Source organism: Oryx dammah, unplaced genomic scaffold, assembly GCF_014754425.2.
Source record: "Oryx dammah isolate SB20612 unplaced genomic scaffold, SCBI_Odam_1.1 HiC_scaffold_1, whole genome shotgun sequence".
NCBI lineage: Eukaryota > Metazoa > Chordata > Mammalia > Artiodactyla > Bovidae > Oryx > Oryx dammah.
In genome coordinates, this window is record NW_024070185.1 from 69,051,987 (window position 1) to 69,066,034 (window position 14,048).

The 14,048-nt window shown below is 53.0% G+C and overlaps 1 protein-coding gene across 1 annotated transcript in view; it reads right to left on the reverse strand.

Annotated features, from left to right (window-relative positions):
* Positions 1-1,053: 1,053 nt before the first annotated feature.
* The window catches only part of LOXL2 (lysyl oxidase like 2), a 112,809-nt gene continuing 99,814 nt past the window's right edge, over positions 1,054-14,048 (reverse strand). The window contains exons 11-14 of the mRNA XM_040243036.1: positions 9,224-9,339; positions 7,963-8,099; positions 2,766-2,877; positions 1,054-2,024 (exon numbers count right to left, since the gene is read on the reverse strand). Coding sequence (XP_040098970.1) covers positions 1,945-2,024; positions 2,766-2,877; positions 7,963-8,099; positions 9,224-9,339 — 445 coding nt within the window. The 3' untranslated portion in view covers positions 1,054-1,944. The remainder of the gene's footprint in view (positions 2,025-2,765; positions 2,878-7,962; positions 8,100-9,223; positions 9,340-14,048) is intronic.

Here is a 14,048-nt window from a genome sequence, read left to right on the forward strand (position 1 = left end):
GTGACTGACCTCAAACCAGCTGGGCCTCCAAGGCATTTTTGAGCAGAGCCTGCCCAGTTTGTGGGGGTTGGTTGCACCTGTTGTGTGACATATGCCCAGTCTCCCCCAGAGCAACTCTGGGCTATTGGCCATGCTGAGATACCCCCGCCTCTGCCGTGTACTGGCCCTAGTGTTACCAGTGGTGTGGGTTACACAGGTCCCTGCAGAAATAAACATGAACTTGCCTCGAGGTGAAATCTGAAATACCCTCTGAGTCCCCTCCCCTCGCAGGAATGGGTGGGAGGGCAGCTTTGTGGGGACAGGGTCCCAGTATGCTGGTCTTTCTGGTTTGAGTGGAATTGGTGACGATCCTGGCCCTCTGAGGTCATCATGGACCCCTTGGTTTGCTGGGCCACAGCCCACTGTGACGCAGAGGGAGCCCCGGGCCTGGCTGGATTGGGGTTCACTCTCACTGTGCCCCGGGGACTCAGGGTCCACCCTCACTGCACCTCGGGGAAGAGTGTGGGGCCCTAATCTGCTTCATCGTCCCTCCCCCAGAGACCAGCCCAGGTGCTGCCCTTTGGGGAAATTTCCTGAAGCTGAAGGCTGGATGTCCCATCTGATCCTCATGCAACCATGGTGCCCCTAACACATTTCCCTAAAAGACAAGAGCCGAAGAAAGGCTGAGGCCCGTCCTCCTCCGTGGTGTGAACTGAAGGAGGCCTCTGTGATGGTTCAGTGGTAAAGAACTTGCCTGCAGCGCAGGAGATGCAGGTTTGATCCCTGGGTCAGGAAGATCTCGTGGAAGAGGAAATGGCAACCCACTCCAGTATTCTTGCCTGGGAAATCCCATGGACAGAGGAGCCTGGTGGGCTACAGTCCATGGGGTTGTGAAAGAGTCAGACACAACTTAGGGACTAAACACCAACCTGTAGCCAATGCCGGATGGGAGGTGTCTGGAACCCACATCCCTACAAGAGAGAACCTGTAAGGGTGTGCAGCTCCCTGGCTGCGACTGGGGAAAGGAGCCCTATGGCTCAGAGGCTGCACGCAGAGGCCCAAATGAAACACACCTGCAGGTCATAAATCTTTTATTTGGAGTTTCAAGTATGTGTAAGTGTCCGTGATGACACATGGCGATTGGTGAGCGTCCTCCTCACCCAGAACCCTGGTTCTAGCACCGTTGAATCAATTACCCACAGAATTAGAAGGACAGACAGAGGCGTCACTTACACAGGTGGGCTGGTTTTTCTTTTGAGCTCTACGTTCAAAGGCCCAGATGCCCGGTATGAAATGCCACTAAATTACTTTGTGTTTCAAAGTCTGTGAAAATAGAATATAATTATAGTATCTTGAAACATAGGAGGGCACAGGGGTGTAGGTGTCTGGGGGCAAGAGAAGCACCATCTCTGAGCTCAGTGGATCAGAAGACGGTTGGCAGCATTACTTATACGTGTGAATAGAATAAACAGAGTAGAGGCAGGTCGTTTAATTGGAAGAGAAGTCTAGATATTCAGGGTGGCTGGAAACAACCTAAGAGGAGGGGAAGTGGGATTCAGCCTGACCTCCTTGCGTTGCTAACCCACGTTGCCAACGTGTAACTTGAGAAGAAAATGGCCCCATGTTATCTGTGGTGAGCCGGGTAGGTGGTGAGGCTCGGAGTGGACCACGCCTTGGTTGGGACAAGCAGCCAACCACCTGTGCACTCATGGTCCCAGCCCAGCTCTTGGTTGGCGCTGCTCCCCACCGCCCTGTGGATGAGACCCAGCCCCGGAGGTTGTCCCAGGCTGCGGGTATCAGGAACATGCCTTCCTTGCTTTCCTCCTGAGCTTGGCCGAGGGCTGCAGGGGGTCGAGACAGGCAGGGCCGGGCTGGATGAGGGGGAGCAGGGTGATATCCGGTCAGACTGCAGTTGTTAGGGGAGATGCCCGTGGCCCGAAGGCAGGAGGTGACCATGTTGCCACTTTACCGCCTGGAGACCTGGTTATTTATGAGTCCACTGAAGTGCTCAAACTTTTTTTCCGTCTCTTCACTGAAGGAACCACCTGGGGGAACAGGCATCAGAGAGTGTTGGGCAAACCAGATGCACAGGTCTCCCCCGCAAGAGCTGGAGCCACCCCACCCTCCCCAGGCGGCCTGCAGGGCCACCTGTGTGTGATGCCAGCAGGGCAGTGACAGGTGCTGGCCATCTGTAGGGCCAGGCTCATGTCAGCTGCCCTGGCAGAGTCGGCTGAAGGAGTGACTTAATCTGATGCTGTTAGTTTTCGCCTTCACTGAGAGTGAGGCCATCACCTTGCCAGTGGAGGAGAAAGCCCAGCCTCCCCTTTTGGAACCCAGGTTGTATAATGCAGGGAAAAGCTTCTTCATTGGTGGCCAGAAGCCACGGTGGTGGCTAGAGCTCGAAAGGAAAACGATACACACAGCCCACAAATTGCCAATGCCCACATTTTTGTGGTCTCACGTATAATGAGGTGGTGGCCTCAGCTTCACCGGCCCTTAAATAGCTTTGGGGTCTGTGCTGGGCCGGCCCATTTCTGTCCCATTCTCTCACCTCAGCCAACGCTGGCCGTGAAAACCCCATCTTCATCCAGGCCTGTGTGTTCACCATGTCCTTCCCGTGTGTGGAAACGCGAGACTGGCCCCCCTCCCCAAGGTCTTTACCCAGCTTAGGAAGGTGCTCTGTTTCCTGGAGAAAGTGGGGCAGCTCCCGCCTGCCTCCTGGAGGTGGGCTGCGGAGGGGCAGCCCTGGGGGCGCAGTGCTCCCCAGTAGGGCCCCGGGGCCTTACCTATGTGACAGTTGTACATCCAGATGCGGTGGCCGTCGTACCGGGTCCTGCACTTCATGATGTTGTTGGTGTAGTCAGACTCCGCTACCTCGTAGTTGGGATTGATGACAACCTGGGGGAGAGTCAGGTCAGAGGGGTCCTGCCTCGGCCACCCTTCGTCCTAGGCCCGGCTGCGATGCTGAGACCAGGCCTGCCTCCAAAGCTGGGCTGAGCTCACGGGACAGAGCACAGCATGGCTGGTGGTGTGTTCCCAGAGCAGAGGGGAGGGTGCAGGACTGGCCAGAGCTGAGGCCAGGGAGGCCGAGGGGAGACCTGGAGGAGACCTCCATGCACCTCACACACACACCCACACACTCCTACCAAGAGTAAGCCTTCAGGTGTGGGCAACGGATAGTTACCGAGTTTGGGTTGGACATGTATATACTTAAAATGCATAACCAAGAAGGACCTACTGTACAGCACGGTGAGCTCTGCTCCATGGTATGTGGCAGCCTGGCTGGGAGGGGGGTTTGCGGGTGAATGGATACATGTATATGTTAGGTTGAGTCTCTTCACTGTTCAGCTGAAACTATCACTACACTGTTTGCTAATTGGCTATACTCCAGTACAAGGAGGGCATGACAACCCACTCTAGTATTCTTGCCTGGAGAATCCCCATGGTCACAGGAGCCTGGCGGGCTACAGTCCATGGGGTCGCAAAGAGTCGGACAAGACTGAGCAACTAACCGACGCACAGCACATACTCCAATACAGAATAAAAAGTTTTTTTTTTTTTTAAAGATTTTTAATCAATCAGTCATGTCCGACTCTTTGTGACCCCATGGATTGAAGCCCACCTGGTTCCTCTGTCCGTGGGATTCTCCAGGCAAAAATACTGGAGTAGGGAGCCATTTCCTTTTCCAGGGGATTTTCCCAACCCAGGCATGCATTCAAAAAGGGGTTACCCTCTCCTGGGTGCCAGAGAGGTTTGAGGTTAGTAGGGAAGCAGGAGCTGAGGCCTGGGGAGGCCACGAAACAGCTGCTGAAAGAGCCAGGACGGGGTGGGGAGCAGGACTTTCTGGGAGGGCATGGGGACTGGATGCTGTGGGGAGTCGGGGGGGGGGCTGCCCTGGGCGCTGCAGATGACACTGCTTCTGGCGGCATGACGTTAGGCACAGCCCTTCTGTTCTCTGGGTCCGGGTTTGCTCTAGGGGGTCGCCAAGCCCTTTCTGCTCACCAGGGCAGGTTTCCCCCTTGTACCCCCATCCTCTGCGTCATCCCAGGTAAGAGGGTGGCATCCGGAGGAGCAGGAGCAGGAGGGACCATTCTTTTGAGGGGGCTTCTGAGATTGGTCAGTCCTAAAGGAGATCAGTCAGTCAGTCCTAAAGGAGATCAGTCAGTCAGTCCAAAAGGAGATCAAACCAGTCAGTCCTAAAGGAGATCAACTCTGAATATTCATTGGAAGGACTGATGCTGAAGCTCCAATACTTTGGCCACCTGACTCAAAGGGCTGACTCATTAGAACAGACCCTGAAGGCGGGAGGAGAAGGGGATGACAGAAGATGAGATGGTTGGATGGCATCACCGAATCAATGGACATCAACTTGGGCAAACTCCAGGAGATAGTGAGGGACTGAGAGGCCTGGCATGCTACAGTTCATTGAGTCGCAAAGAGTTGGACACGACTTGGCAACTGAACAACAAAAACAACTGGGAGCGGACAGAAAAGGGCTATTTAGTGGTGAGGAGCCCAGAGGAGGAACTGAAGGAATGGGAAAGTGAGGAGACAGAAGCTGGGCCTGGAGCTGTGGGTGAAAGTGCAGAGGACACAGATGAGGCTTTCCCCAAGGGTCCTGCCACGTCTGGAAGGGCTGAGACCCCAAGGAGGCAAGGGGGACAGCGCTGCCCATGGTCAATATGATGGGGGAGGGACAGCCTGCTCTTTAAGGTGCATTCTATAGGCTTGGGGCCCTCAGGACCTCTCCCTCCAGGGCTGAGAGTCAGACCATAAAGAAGGTTGAGGGCTGAAGAATTGATGCTTTGAACTGTGGTGCTGAAGACTCTTGAGAGTCCCTTGGACAGCAAGGGGATAAAACCAGTTAGTCCTAAAGGAAATCAACCCTGAATATTTACTGGAAGGACCAATGCTGAAGCTGAAGCTCCAATACCTTGGCTACCAGATGCAAAGAACCAACTCATTGGAAAAGTCCCTGATGCTGGGAAAGACTGAGGGCAGGAGAAAGGGATGACAGAGGATGAGATGGCTGGATGGCATCACCAACTCAATGGACATGAGTTTGAACAAACTCTGGGAGATAGTGAAGGACAGGGAAGTCTGGTGTGCTGCAGTCCATGGGGTCACAAAGAGTCGGACATGACTTAGTGACTAAACAGTAACAACAGTGACCCTTTAGCAAGCTGGCTGGGCCAGCCAGAGATGCTATAGGAAACAGGTCAGTGGGGGTCTCCAGCCCTGAGTCCTAGCTGGTGCAGACCATTCTGGGGGCTCTAGGTTATGTCCCATGGTGACTGTCTCTCTAGGTAAGGCTGGAAAATGTCCTGCTCTGGGGTAGCCTTACTTTGATCTGTTTTCTGCCTGATAACCTTAGTTGTGCCATGTACCAGCCCATGTGTGGCTCATAGCCAAGGACAGACAAACCCCCTGCACCAAGACCCAGGCAGCCCTTTGCTCACAGATAGCCATGCCCCCAGCATGGGTCCCTGCAGGGTGACCATGAGGGCAGTGGGGACTATTAGGGCCCTTTTGACCCACTCGGGTGCAAGGGTGAGAGCGGAAATGAATGGTCTCCACAATTCTATCAGACTCCTATGTGGGGTCCTCAGTCTCCTGGGGATCTGTGGGCAGTGGCTTTAGTTCCTTAGGCAGGAGACCTGCTGTGGTTTACAACAGCCAACATGTGGAAGCAACCTGCCCATCAACAGATGAATGGGTAAAGATGTGATGTATATGTATGTAGACACACAATGGAATACTCAGCCAGAAAAAAAAAAAAAATGAAATTTTGCCATTTGCAATAACATGGATGGACTTGAGGGTATTATGCTTAGTGGAATAAGTCAGGGAAAGAAAAATACTGCGTATTATCATATATTTATGCAATCTAAAAAACACAACAAACCAGTGAATGTAAAAAAGAAGCAGACTCACAGATACAGAGCATAAGCTGGTGGTCACCAGTGGGGAGAGGGGAATGGGGAGAGGCCAGACAGGGGTACAAACCACTATGTATGAGATAAACTATAAGGGTACACTACTGCAAGCACAGAGAATTAAGCCAAAATTTTCTAATAACTATAAATGGGGTATAATCTAGAAAAATTTTGAATTGCTATGTTGGACACCTGAAACTAATACTGTAAATCAATTATACCTCGTTGGACACCTATGTTTAATATGTTAAATCAGTTATACCGCAATTTTTAAAAACTTAAAAAACACACACATAAAATAAATAAAGTGACAGTGGCAGCTTTGTGTTGAAAAACAAAAAGATCTGCTGTGGATCCAGGCAATGATGGGAATTAGGGATCTAATAACCCTGGGAACCCTGCCTCTGAGCCTCTGTGCACTGGTCTCTTGGGCTGGAACGCCAACCCCTCCTCAACCCAGCTTTCTCCTGTTTCTGCAGCATTTCTGGGGTCTGCACCTGGGTCCACATGGGAATGGAGAGGGCCAGTACTCCCAGGGCAGGACTCTCAAAAGTCTAAAGCTCCACGTCCATCCCAAGGGAAGATGACCTGGCCCTGCTGGCTGTGAAGTGTGGGTAATGATAATGCCCATCCCTGGGGGATTTACATGAGACCATGGGTCCACAGGGTGTAGCCAGGGTCTGGCCCACCACTGATCTTCAGTGTACAAGTACGTGCGTGCTCAGTCATGTCTGTCTCTTTGTGACCTCCTGGACTGTAGACCGCCAGGCTCCCCTGTCCATGGGATTCTCCAGGCAAGAATACTGGAGTAAGTTGCCATTTCCTACTCCAGGGGATCTTCCAACCCAGGGATTGAACCCACATCTCTTGTATCTCTTGCATTGGCAGGCAGATTCTTTACCACTGGGCCATCTGGGAAGCCTTTAATGAGTCACAGTTATTAAAAAGACATTATCAAAATACATGACGCTACACGTTCCCCTTGCAAAGGGATAGCAGACCTCAAACATAAACTGAAGTACGTGTACAGAGACATGGATATCCGATTCTTTAAATAAAGAGCACTCTGCTCTTCACTTGGGCCTCTCCAAGTCTGCGGTTCTGGGCTTGTGGGTGGAAAAGTGCTTGGCTGTCTGATTACCAGTCTCTGAAACTGACCAGGGAAACTTTCAGAACCCCTCTGTGGTCACTTCCCTGCAGGTGTTGGTTCCTCCCAGGATTGTCTATAAGGTGGGGACCGCGGCCAGGCCCTGGGCTGGCTGAATGCCGTCTAGGAAAGCTTTCAAGACAAAATGACACATTTCTGGTCACGCAGGGATCTAGCTTGAAAGCAAGATGGGTGGGGATGTGGGAAAAATAAGGTGAAGTCTCCGCAGGCAGGAGTGCGCCTGTGTGCCTGAAGGGGAAACGCTGGGGATATGGTGACCCTGGGTTCCCCACCAGTCTGGGCCCTGGCTGGGGCCTGCAGCTATTTGCAGAAAGGTAGGAGGCCAGTGCGTCTTAGTTCCTGTCTCAGGGTGGCCCTTCCCCTGGAAAGAGTACGTAGAAGCCCTGGGAAGTCATTGCACAAATAGTCACTGGACAAGCTGTCTCTAGTACCTAACAATCTACCATTATAGGTTTATTTCTTTGCATTGAACACTGCCCCCTCTGCAGATCCTCTTCTATGAGGCAAACATTTCTGGGAGAGGCAAGTCACAGACATTTGTGAGTGAATGGCTCTTTGTGTGATTGCTTTTAGCCCTGACAGCACAGGCCAAGAGAGCCTGAGGGAGGGCACTGGGAGAAGCCAGGGTGGAGGTGCAAGTAACGCTCCAGAGACAAGGAGTGTGGGCTGCCTTAGAGGCTGCACAGATTCCTAGCCTGAGCACCAACCTGGCCTGTAGATGCCCTTCGATTTGCAAGTACCAGGTGCAGGACTCTGTGCCCTTTAGACAGCCTAGCCTCCATGCCTGGGCACCATCAGCAGGAGGCTGCCTACCCATTTGCTCAAGCAGAGACCCCTCCTCCCATCAGCAGGGGGCCTGGAGCCCCCTGCGCGCCTCACCTGGAACAGGTAGTCTCCAGGAGGCACGTCAGTGATGTCGACCCACTGGCAGTCAATGTCATGACGGTACATGTCCCAGCAGCCTGTGGTGATGCCCTGCTCACCAAAGTTGGCGCACTCGTAACTCTTCTGGATGTCTGCATGTGGAGACAGAGGGAAGCCAAGTCACCAGGCACCCAAGTTCCTCCACCATGCTCCCCATGAAGGCCCTGCTAAGTTGGGGGGCATCCCCAGACCCCACCTTCAGCATCTCTCCCTTCTCCAGGCCCACAGCCTTGGCTGCCTCTGGGCTTGGCAGCCCATCCCTGCTCTGCTCTGCTTTTGGCAGAGTCCTCCCTCAATTCCCTATCCACATCCCACTGCGTCCTCCTCCACGAAGCCTTCCTGGGCCACTATGGCCCACCCTGGCCGTTCTGCAGCCTGGGAATGAAGTGTGTGCTATTCTGGGTAAGTTATGGTGTTTATTGTTGAGCCTGATGTGGGGTCATCTGGTCTCCCCGAGGGCATCCGCTCTTGGATGTGGTCTCGGTCTGACCCATCTCTCTGACCTGTCCTGGGTCAGCCCCTTGTGTGGCACACAGTAGGTGCTCAAAACCCATCTGCTGGGTGATTTCATGACATGCCAAGGGCCACATCAACCACTGACAATTAGCACCCATTTACTGAGAGCCTGCCAAGTCTGGGCGCTGCTCTAAACCCCAGCTGCCTTGAGAAGAGTCACGTGTCTCCTCTTAAGAAAGCTCGGTCAGGCCAGGATGGCAGATGCGCCCACAACGGTCACCATGCAGGTATGGAAGCGACTGGGGGTGTGGGTGGGGTGCTGCCTCTGCTTGGGGCAGTCAAGAGAGTCTGGGAACCTCAAAGTGGGGCTTTGAGCTTGAACTGGAAGGTAAGAACCTGTGGGGCTTGTGTATCTGTGTTGGATACAGAGAGAAAGTGTGGCAGCCAGAGCAGGAGGGGACTGCGTGTCAGGTTCAAGGGTTTGAGCCTTACAGGGGAGACCCACCAGTGGACCCACTGGATCCACCAGTGCCCGTTAGCATGATTCTGGGGACCCAGGTGCCTTTATAGCCAGGCCTTGCCCACCCCACCCCTCCAGCCTCAGATGGTAGTCATGAGATCCCCAGTGAGGAAGGTCCTGTGGGGAGTCAGGAGGGTGACACCGAGTCCCTAGCCAGGCCTGAGATCCTGGGCGAATGACCACACGCTGCAGCATCTGAGTCCCTCAGAATCTCCCCAGCCCGCCCTGTCCCCCGAATACCTCCTTCACATTCTGTGTCCTCCAAGCAGAAGCTAGCTTTGTGACCCTCTGCCACCTTGGTGCCATTGAGGTTCAGCAGGTCGTAGTGGGTGAATACCTCCATGCTGTGGTAGTGCCTGGGGGTGAGAGGGAGGTCTGCATGTCAGTTTCTGGAGGGATTGCCTCCTGCAAGCGATGGCCCAGCTGGCCATTCTCCTCCAGGGACATCTCGAGCAGAGCAGCGTGGTCCAAAGTGGTGGTGGAGGGAGAAAAGTGTGCAGTGGACAGGGCATTATGAGATGCAGGATGGGACAGAAGTCAGGAATCGTGGCGCTTCCATGGGCTCTGGAGGGGGGCAACCCACTACCTTCGGGAGCCTCAGTTTTTTCATCTGCTAAATGGGAATAATAATGTAATGCATGGGGTGCTATGGGAATTAATCAGATAAACTGATGAACAGGGGCTCAGCATCAATAAGCTCAATAAATTAGGATATATTTAGTAAAAGGATGTAGCACCCTCCAGAGACCTAAAGTGGCTGTCACAGCTCATTCCTACTTGGGCGCTTTCTGCAGATGAATGCAAGTCACTCTTCGATGTCTTTACAAAACGTTTAAAGTGGGAGTATGGTCAGGAGGGAGACAGAATGAAGAGGGGAAGAAGGGGTGGGAAGAGCAGGCTCTGATGAGCAGGGCACACACGTGTCCCAAACTAGGTGATGGAGGCAGAAACTTGTGCTCCTGACATCAAGAAAATTTTTTTTTAAAAAGAGGGGGAAAAGGGCTTTGAGACCCCATGGGAGGGAGAGGGTGACCGGCACATCCTGTAGAAGGGAGCAGAGAGGGAAGAGAGATTGTGCACCCCCGTGGCTCTTGCCCCGGATGAACATTTACCTAACGGGGTCCCATCTCATCCCTTGGGAAGAATTGAGAACAGATGCAGGTTCTTGGAAAGGCCTGTGTTTGGTGCAGAATAACATGGGAAACACGGCTTCCGAGGGGCCTTCCTGAGGGGCTTGCTGCCGAGCCCACCCTGAGCTGCTACACATCTTATCACAAGTGGCTGCCAAGTATTTGCACTCGCTTGTCTGTCATTCCAGGAACATTTGGAAAATGGGGGAAGGCACAAGCTACCAAGGTTTGGGGAACAGAATCATGAGTTTTGTTTCCTTGTGACCTGAGTTCCCCCCTGCAGGAAAGAGGGAATGATAGCATGACCCCCGTCAGGGGTTCTGTAAAGATGAACTAGGAGACGGACTTCCCTGGTTGGGTCCAGAGGCTAAGATCCCACCTTCCAATGCAGGGGGTGTGGGTTCAATTCCCTGATTAGGAAGCTAAGATCCCACAGGCCTCGCGGCCAAAAAACCAAAACGTAAAACAGAAGCAATATGATAACAAATTCAATAAAGACTTTAAAAAGATAAACAAAAGTAAACTATTAATGGGGAAAAAAAAACATGGATTAGGAGAGGTCACAGAAATGCCAGCCACGGGACTTGAGACAGAGGAACACTCAGTACCTGTCCGCCCTCTCCTTACCGCTACCACTCCCATGAGTGATGGAGTCCTGCTTTATTACTACCAACACCGCTACCATTGCTATGATTGTGTGTATTAGTCACCCAGTCGTGTCTGACTCTGGGACCCTATGGACTGTAGCCTGCCAGGCCTCTGTCCATGGGATTCTCCAGGCCAGAATACCGGAGAGGGCTTCCATTCCCTTCTCCAGGGGACCCATTGCTACGATTATTTCCTGGCCACAGCAGCTTCCTCACAGCCCCTCACCCTGCCCCCGGCCTTAGGTGTTTGCCCTCAGGCTCTCTCGGCTGGATGGGAACAGAAGAGGACAGAGAGGAGAGGAAAATTAAAAGGACAACTTTTCAGAGAGGAAATGAGAGGCTCTTTCCCCTTCTTCCTGCATTGGGCTGGTGCTATAAATAACGTCAGAAGTTCCTAACTTGGGCTTTTCCCAGGTCATTCCGGTTCCTGGGTAAAAGGATGCTGAGCCAGGGGCCCATGGGGAACAGTTACAAGGAAGCATTCTGTGGCAGTTGAAGGAATGACTTTGAAAGAGTCTATTTTGGCTTCTTGAAGGAGCAAGATGGGACAGGAGGTCTGACTCACTGCCTAAAACATGTCTGCCTCTTTCAGAGAGGGGTTTATGTTGCTATGTTTACTGGCTGGAAAGACTGAAGAGGAATAGGTTTATGTTCCGCTGTCTAAACAAAATGCAGACGGAGCCCACAGACAGACTCTTTTGTAAGGCTGACCTTCTCCTGCTGCCCCTGCTTCCTGCAGACTTGATTTAAGAGTCTTCCCCGACTCTTCGTTTTTTCCCCTGTGGACATGGGGAGGGAAGCAGCTGGCTGGAGATTCATGATGCTAGCTAGTTGTGGTCCGGGAGCCTCTGTGCTTTACTGCTGGGGCGTGTGTGGACATCACCTCCCAGGCCACCTCTCCTCCAGCGGGCTGGTTGGAGAGCCCAGGGGAACCCACCCTTCACCAGCCATACTCGCACCCCAGGAGATTCAGATCGAGGCTGCTGGGAAGGAGGGAGGAAGCAGCTGGAGATCCAGGGACATTTTCTTCTTTCAGGCTGAGCGTCCTGATCTTCAGAGGTCTAACAGGTGGCCTGATCTATGGGATAAAGAAGATATTCAAGGAGTCTGGGCAGGAGAAAACACCAGACACTACTAGATCACTGGAGGCCGGCGGAGGTCGTTGTAACTTGGCAGAGAAGAAGGGTGATGTTCCACCGGGGCACTAGAGAGCGAGGTACACTAGGGCACGGCACCAGCCGAGGCACAGGCAAAGCCAGTCCAGAACAAGAAGGGAGGTTTGGGCATCTTCTTTGTTCCCTAGGTCATCTCGGGCCCGGATAAGACTTTCCATCTGAGCATCAGTGCATATTACAGAGATGCTTCACTCTTCTTCCTTTCTCACACCAGCCATGTGTCCCCCGGCGCCCATCCTGGCTGGCGCTCAGCTGTGGATTGGAAGATGCTCCCATTCCTATTTCAGAGAATGTGGGGGCGTGTTCCAACCTCAGGAGGTGCTGCCACAAAGGGCAGGAGCCCTTCTGCTCGCTCAGCCTCGCCCTTCCCCACCTGCTAGGCAGTCCTCGGGTGGAACAAAGCCCTCCTGGATGGGATGAAGGCCTCGATTCGACTCACTGAGGCCACACTGAATCTGCAGGGGGCTGCTCTGCACACGGTGGGGGCGGAATGAACGAAAGTCCCGCCTTTTGTAGCCGGGCTACCCGTGATCAGAGGGTCTGGCACCTGTGTTGGATATGCATCTCCCTGCATCTCCAGCTCCCAGCTCCCCTCCAGGGCTTTCCTAAGGTGGGGGGCAAGGCAGGATGCTGCACCCTGGGACATAGCAGGGGCTGAGAACCAGGGGGGCAAGGCTGCTCTGTGACGTCATGTGCCAGGTGAGCAGTGTGGCCCAGACCTGGGGCACAAGAGGCAGGAAGGGGACCCCCATCAGTATCATCAGTCAAGGGCCATGGTGATGAGAGAGAATGGCTCAGGGCATTTCCCTTTAGGCTGGCTCGTGAGGAGGCTCTGAGAGGGCTCAGTCTCTGAGCTTCACCTTGTGTGTGAGTGCTCAGTTGCTAAGTTGTGTCCCACTCTTTGTGACCCTATGAACTGTAGCCTGCTAGGCTCCTCTGTCCATGGGGTCTCCAGGCAAGAACACTGGAGTGGACTGCCATTTCCTTCTCCAGGGGATCTTCCTGACCCAGGGGTCAAGCCCACGCCTCCTGCGTTTCCTGCACTGGCGGGTGGGTTCTTTACGGCTTTGCCACCCGGAAGCCCCTGTGGTGTTTCATCTTAGCACTTGCAAAGACTATACCTCTGTTCCTCATCATAGCATCAGCTAAATTGGGAGTGACCGTTTTGCAGATTCAGGCTAACTTGAGCCAGGGTTCTCAACTTTGACTTCACAGATGGGCTTCAGCATCTGTAAATCTGCTGAAACAGGGTGTAAAATCCAGAAATAATTTCTTTGAATGGAGGATGGGTCAGCTCTCATCATGCTCCCAAAGGGACCCAACAGAGAAATTCAGGGCCTGGAGTCCTGTTGAAGGTCCTCCCATAGGGCCTGGAGAAGCTCCCCCGGAGCTCTGGAGACCAGGGATGGAGAGTTTCTTACACTCCCTGGGGTCTTGTGGTCAGAGATTCTCAGCCACAGTCCAGGAGGGCAAGGCTGAAGGGACATATGCTTAGCCAGTATGATCTTTCCCACCCATTCCTTCCAAACCATTGATTGCAACATCTGTAAACAAAGAAAGGAAATAGACCACAGGAAAAGCAGGGTTTGGGGCGGGGAGGTCAGGGTGGCTTGGAGCTCCAGATCAGGAGAAACACTTCCATGAGGTCACCATGTGTATTCTTAGAGAATAAACCATTCCTTGGAGATCAAGCCTATGTCACAGGGAGCGCCCTACCGTGTGATGTCTGGGTGGAGCACCATATATGGGGTGGAGACGCAATTACCTTCTACTTATAGATCCAAAGGGCAGCACTTCCACCATGTATTCTCGGAAGGAAATCAGGCACCCATATGTCAGGGCTTTAATTTTACTCTCTGACTCCCCCACTGCAGAAGACCTCCATGCTTCTATATAAAGACCCAAACTTCTTTGGCTAAAGAGGGCTTTCAGGACACACCAAGAGTAATTGCAGTTGACCTTTGAACAACGAAGAGGTTGGGGCACTGACCTCCACGCAGTTGAAACTCCAAGAACTGTTATCTCACCCTCAGAAACAAAGGAGCTCAGAAATGACTCATCTGAGGGCAGGAAACTGAAACTGCTTGGATAGAATCGGGACATAGCAGCCCTA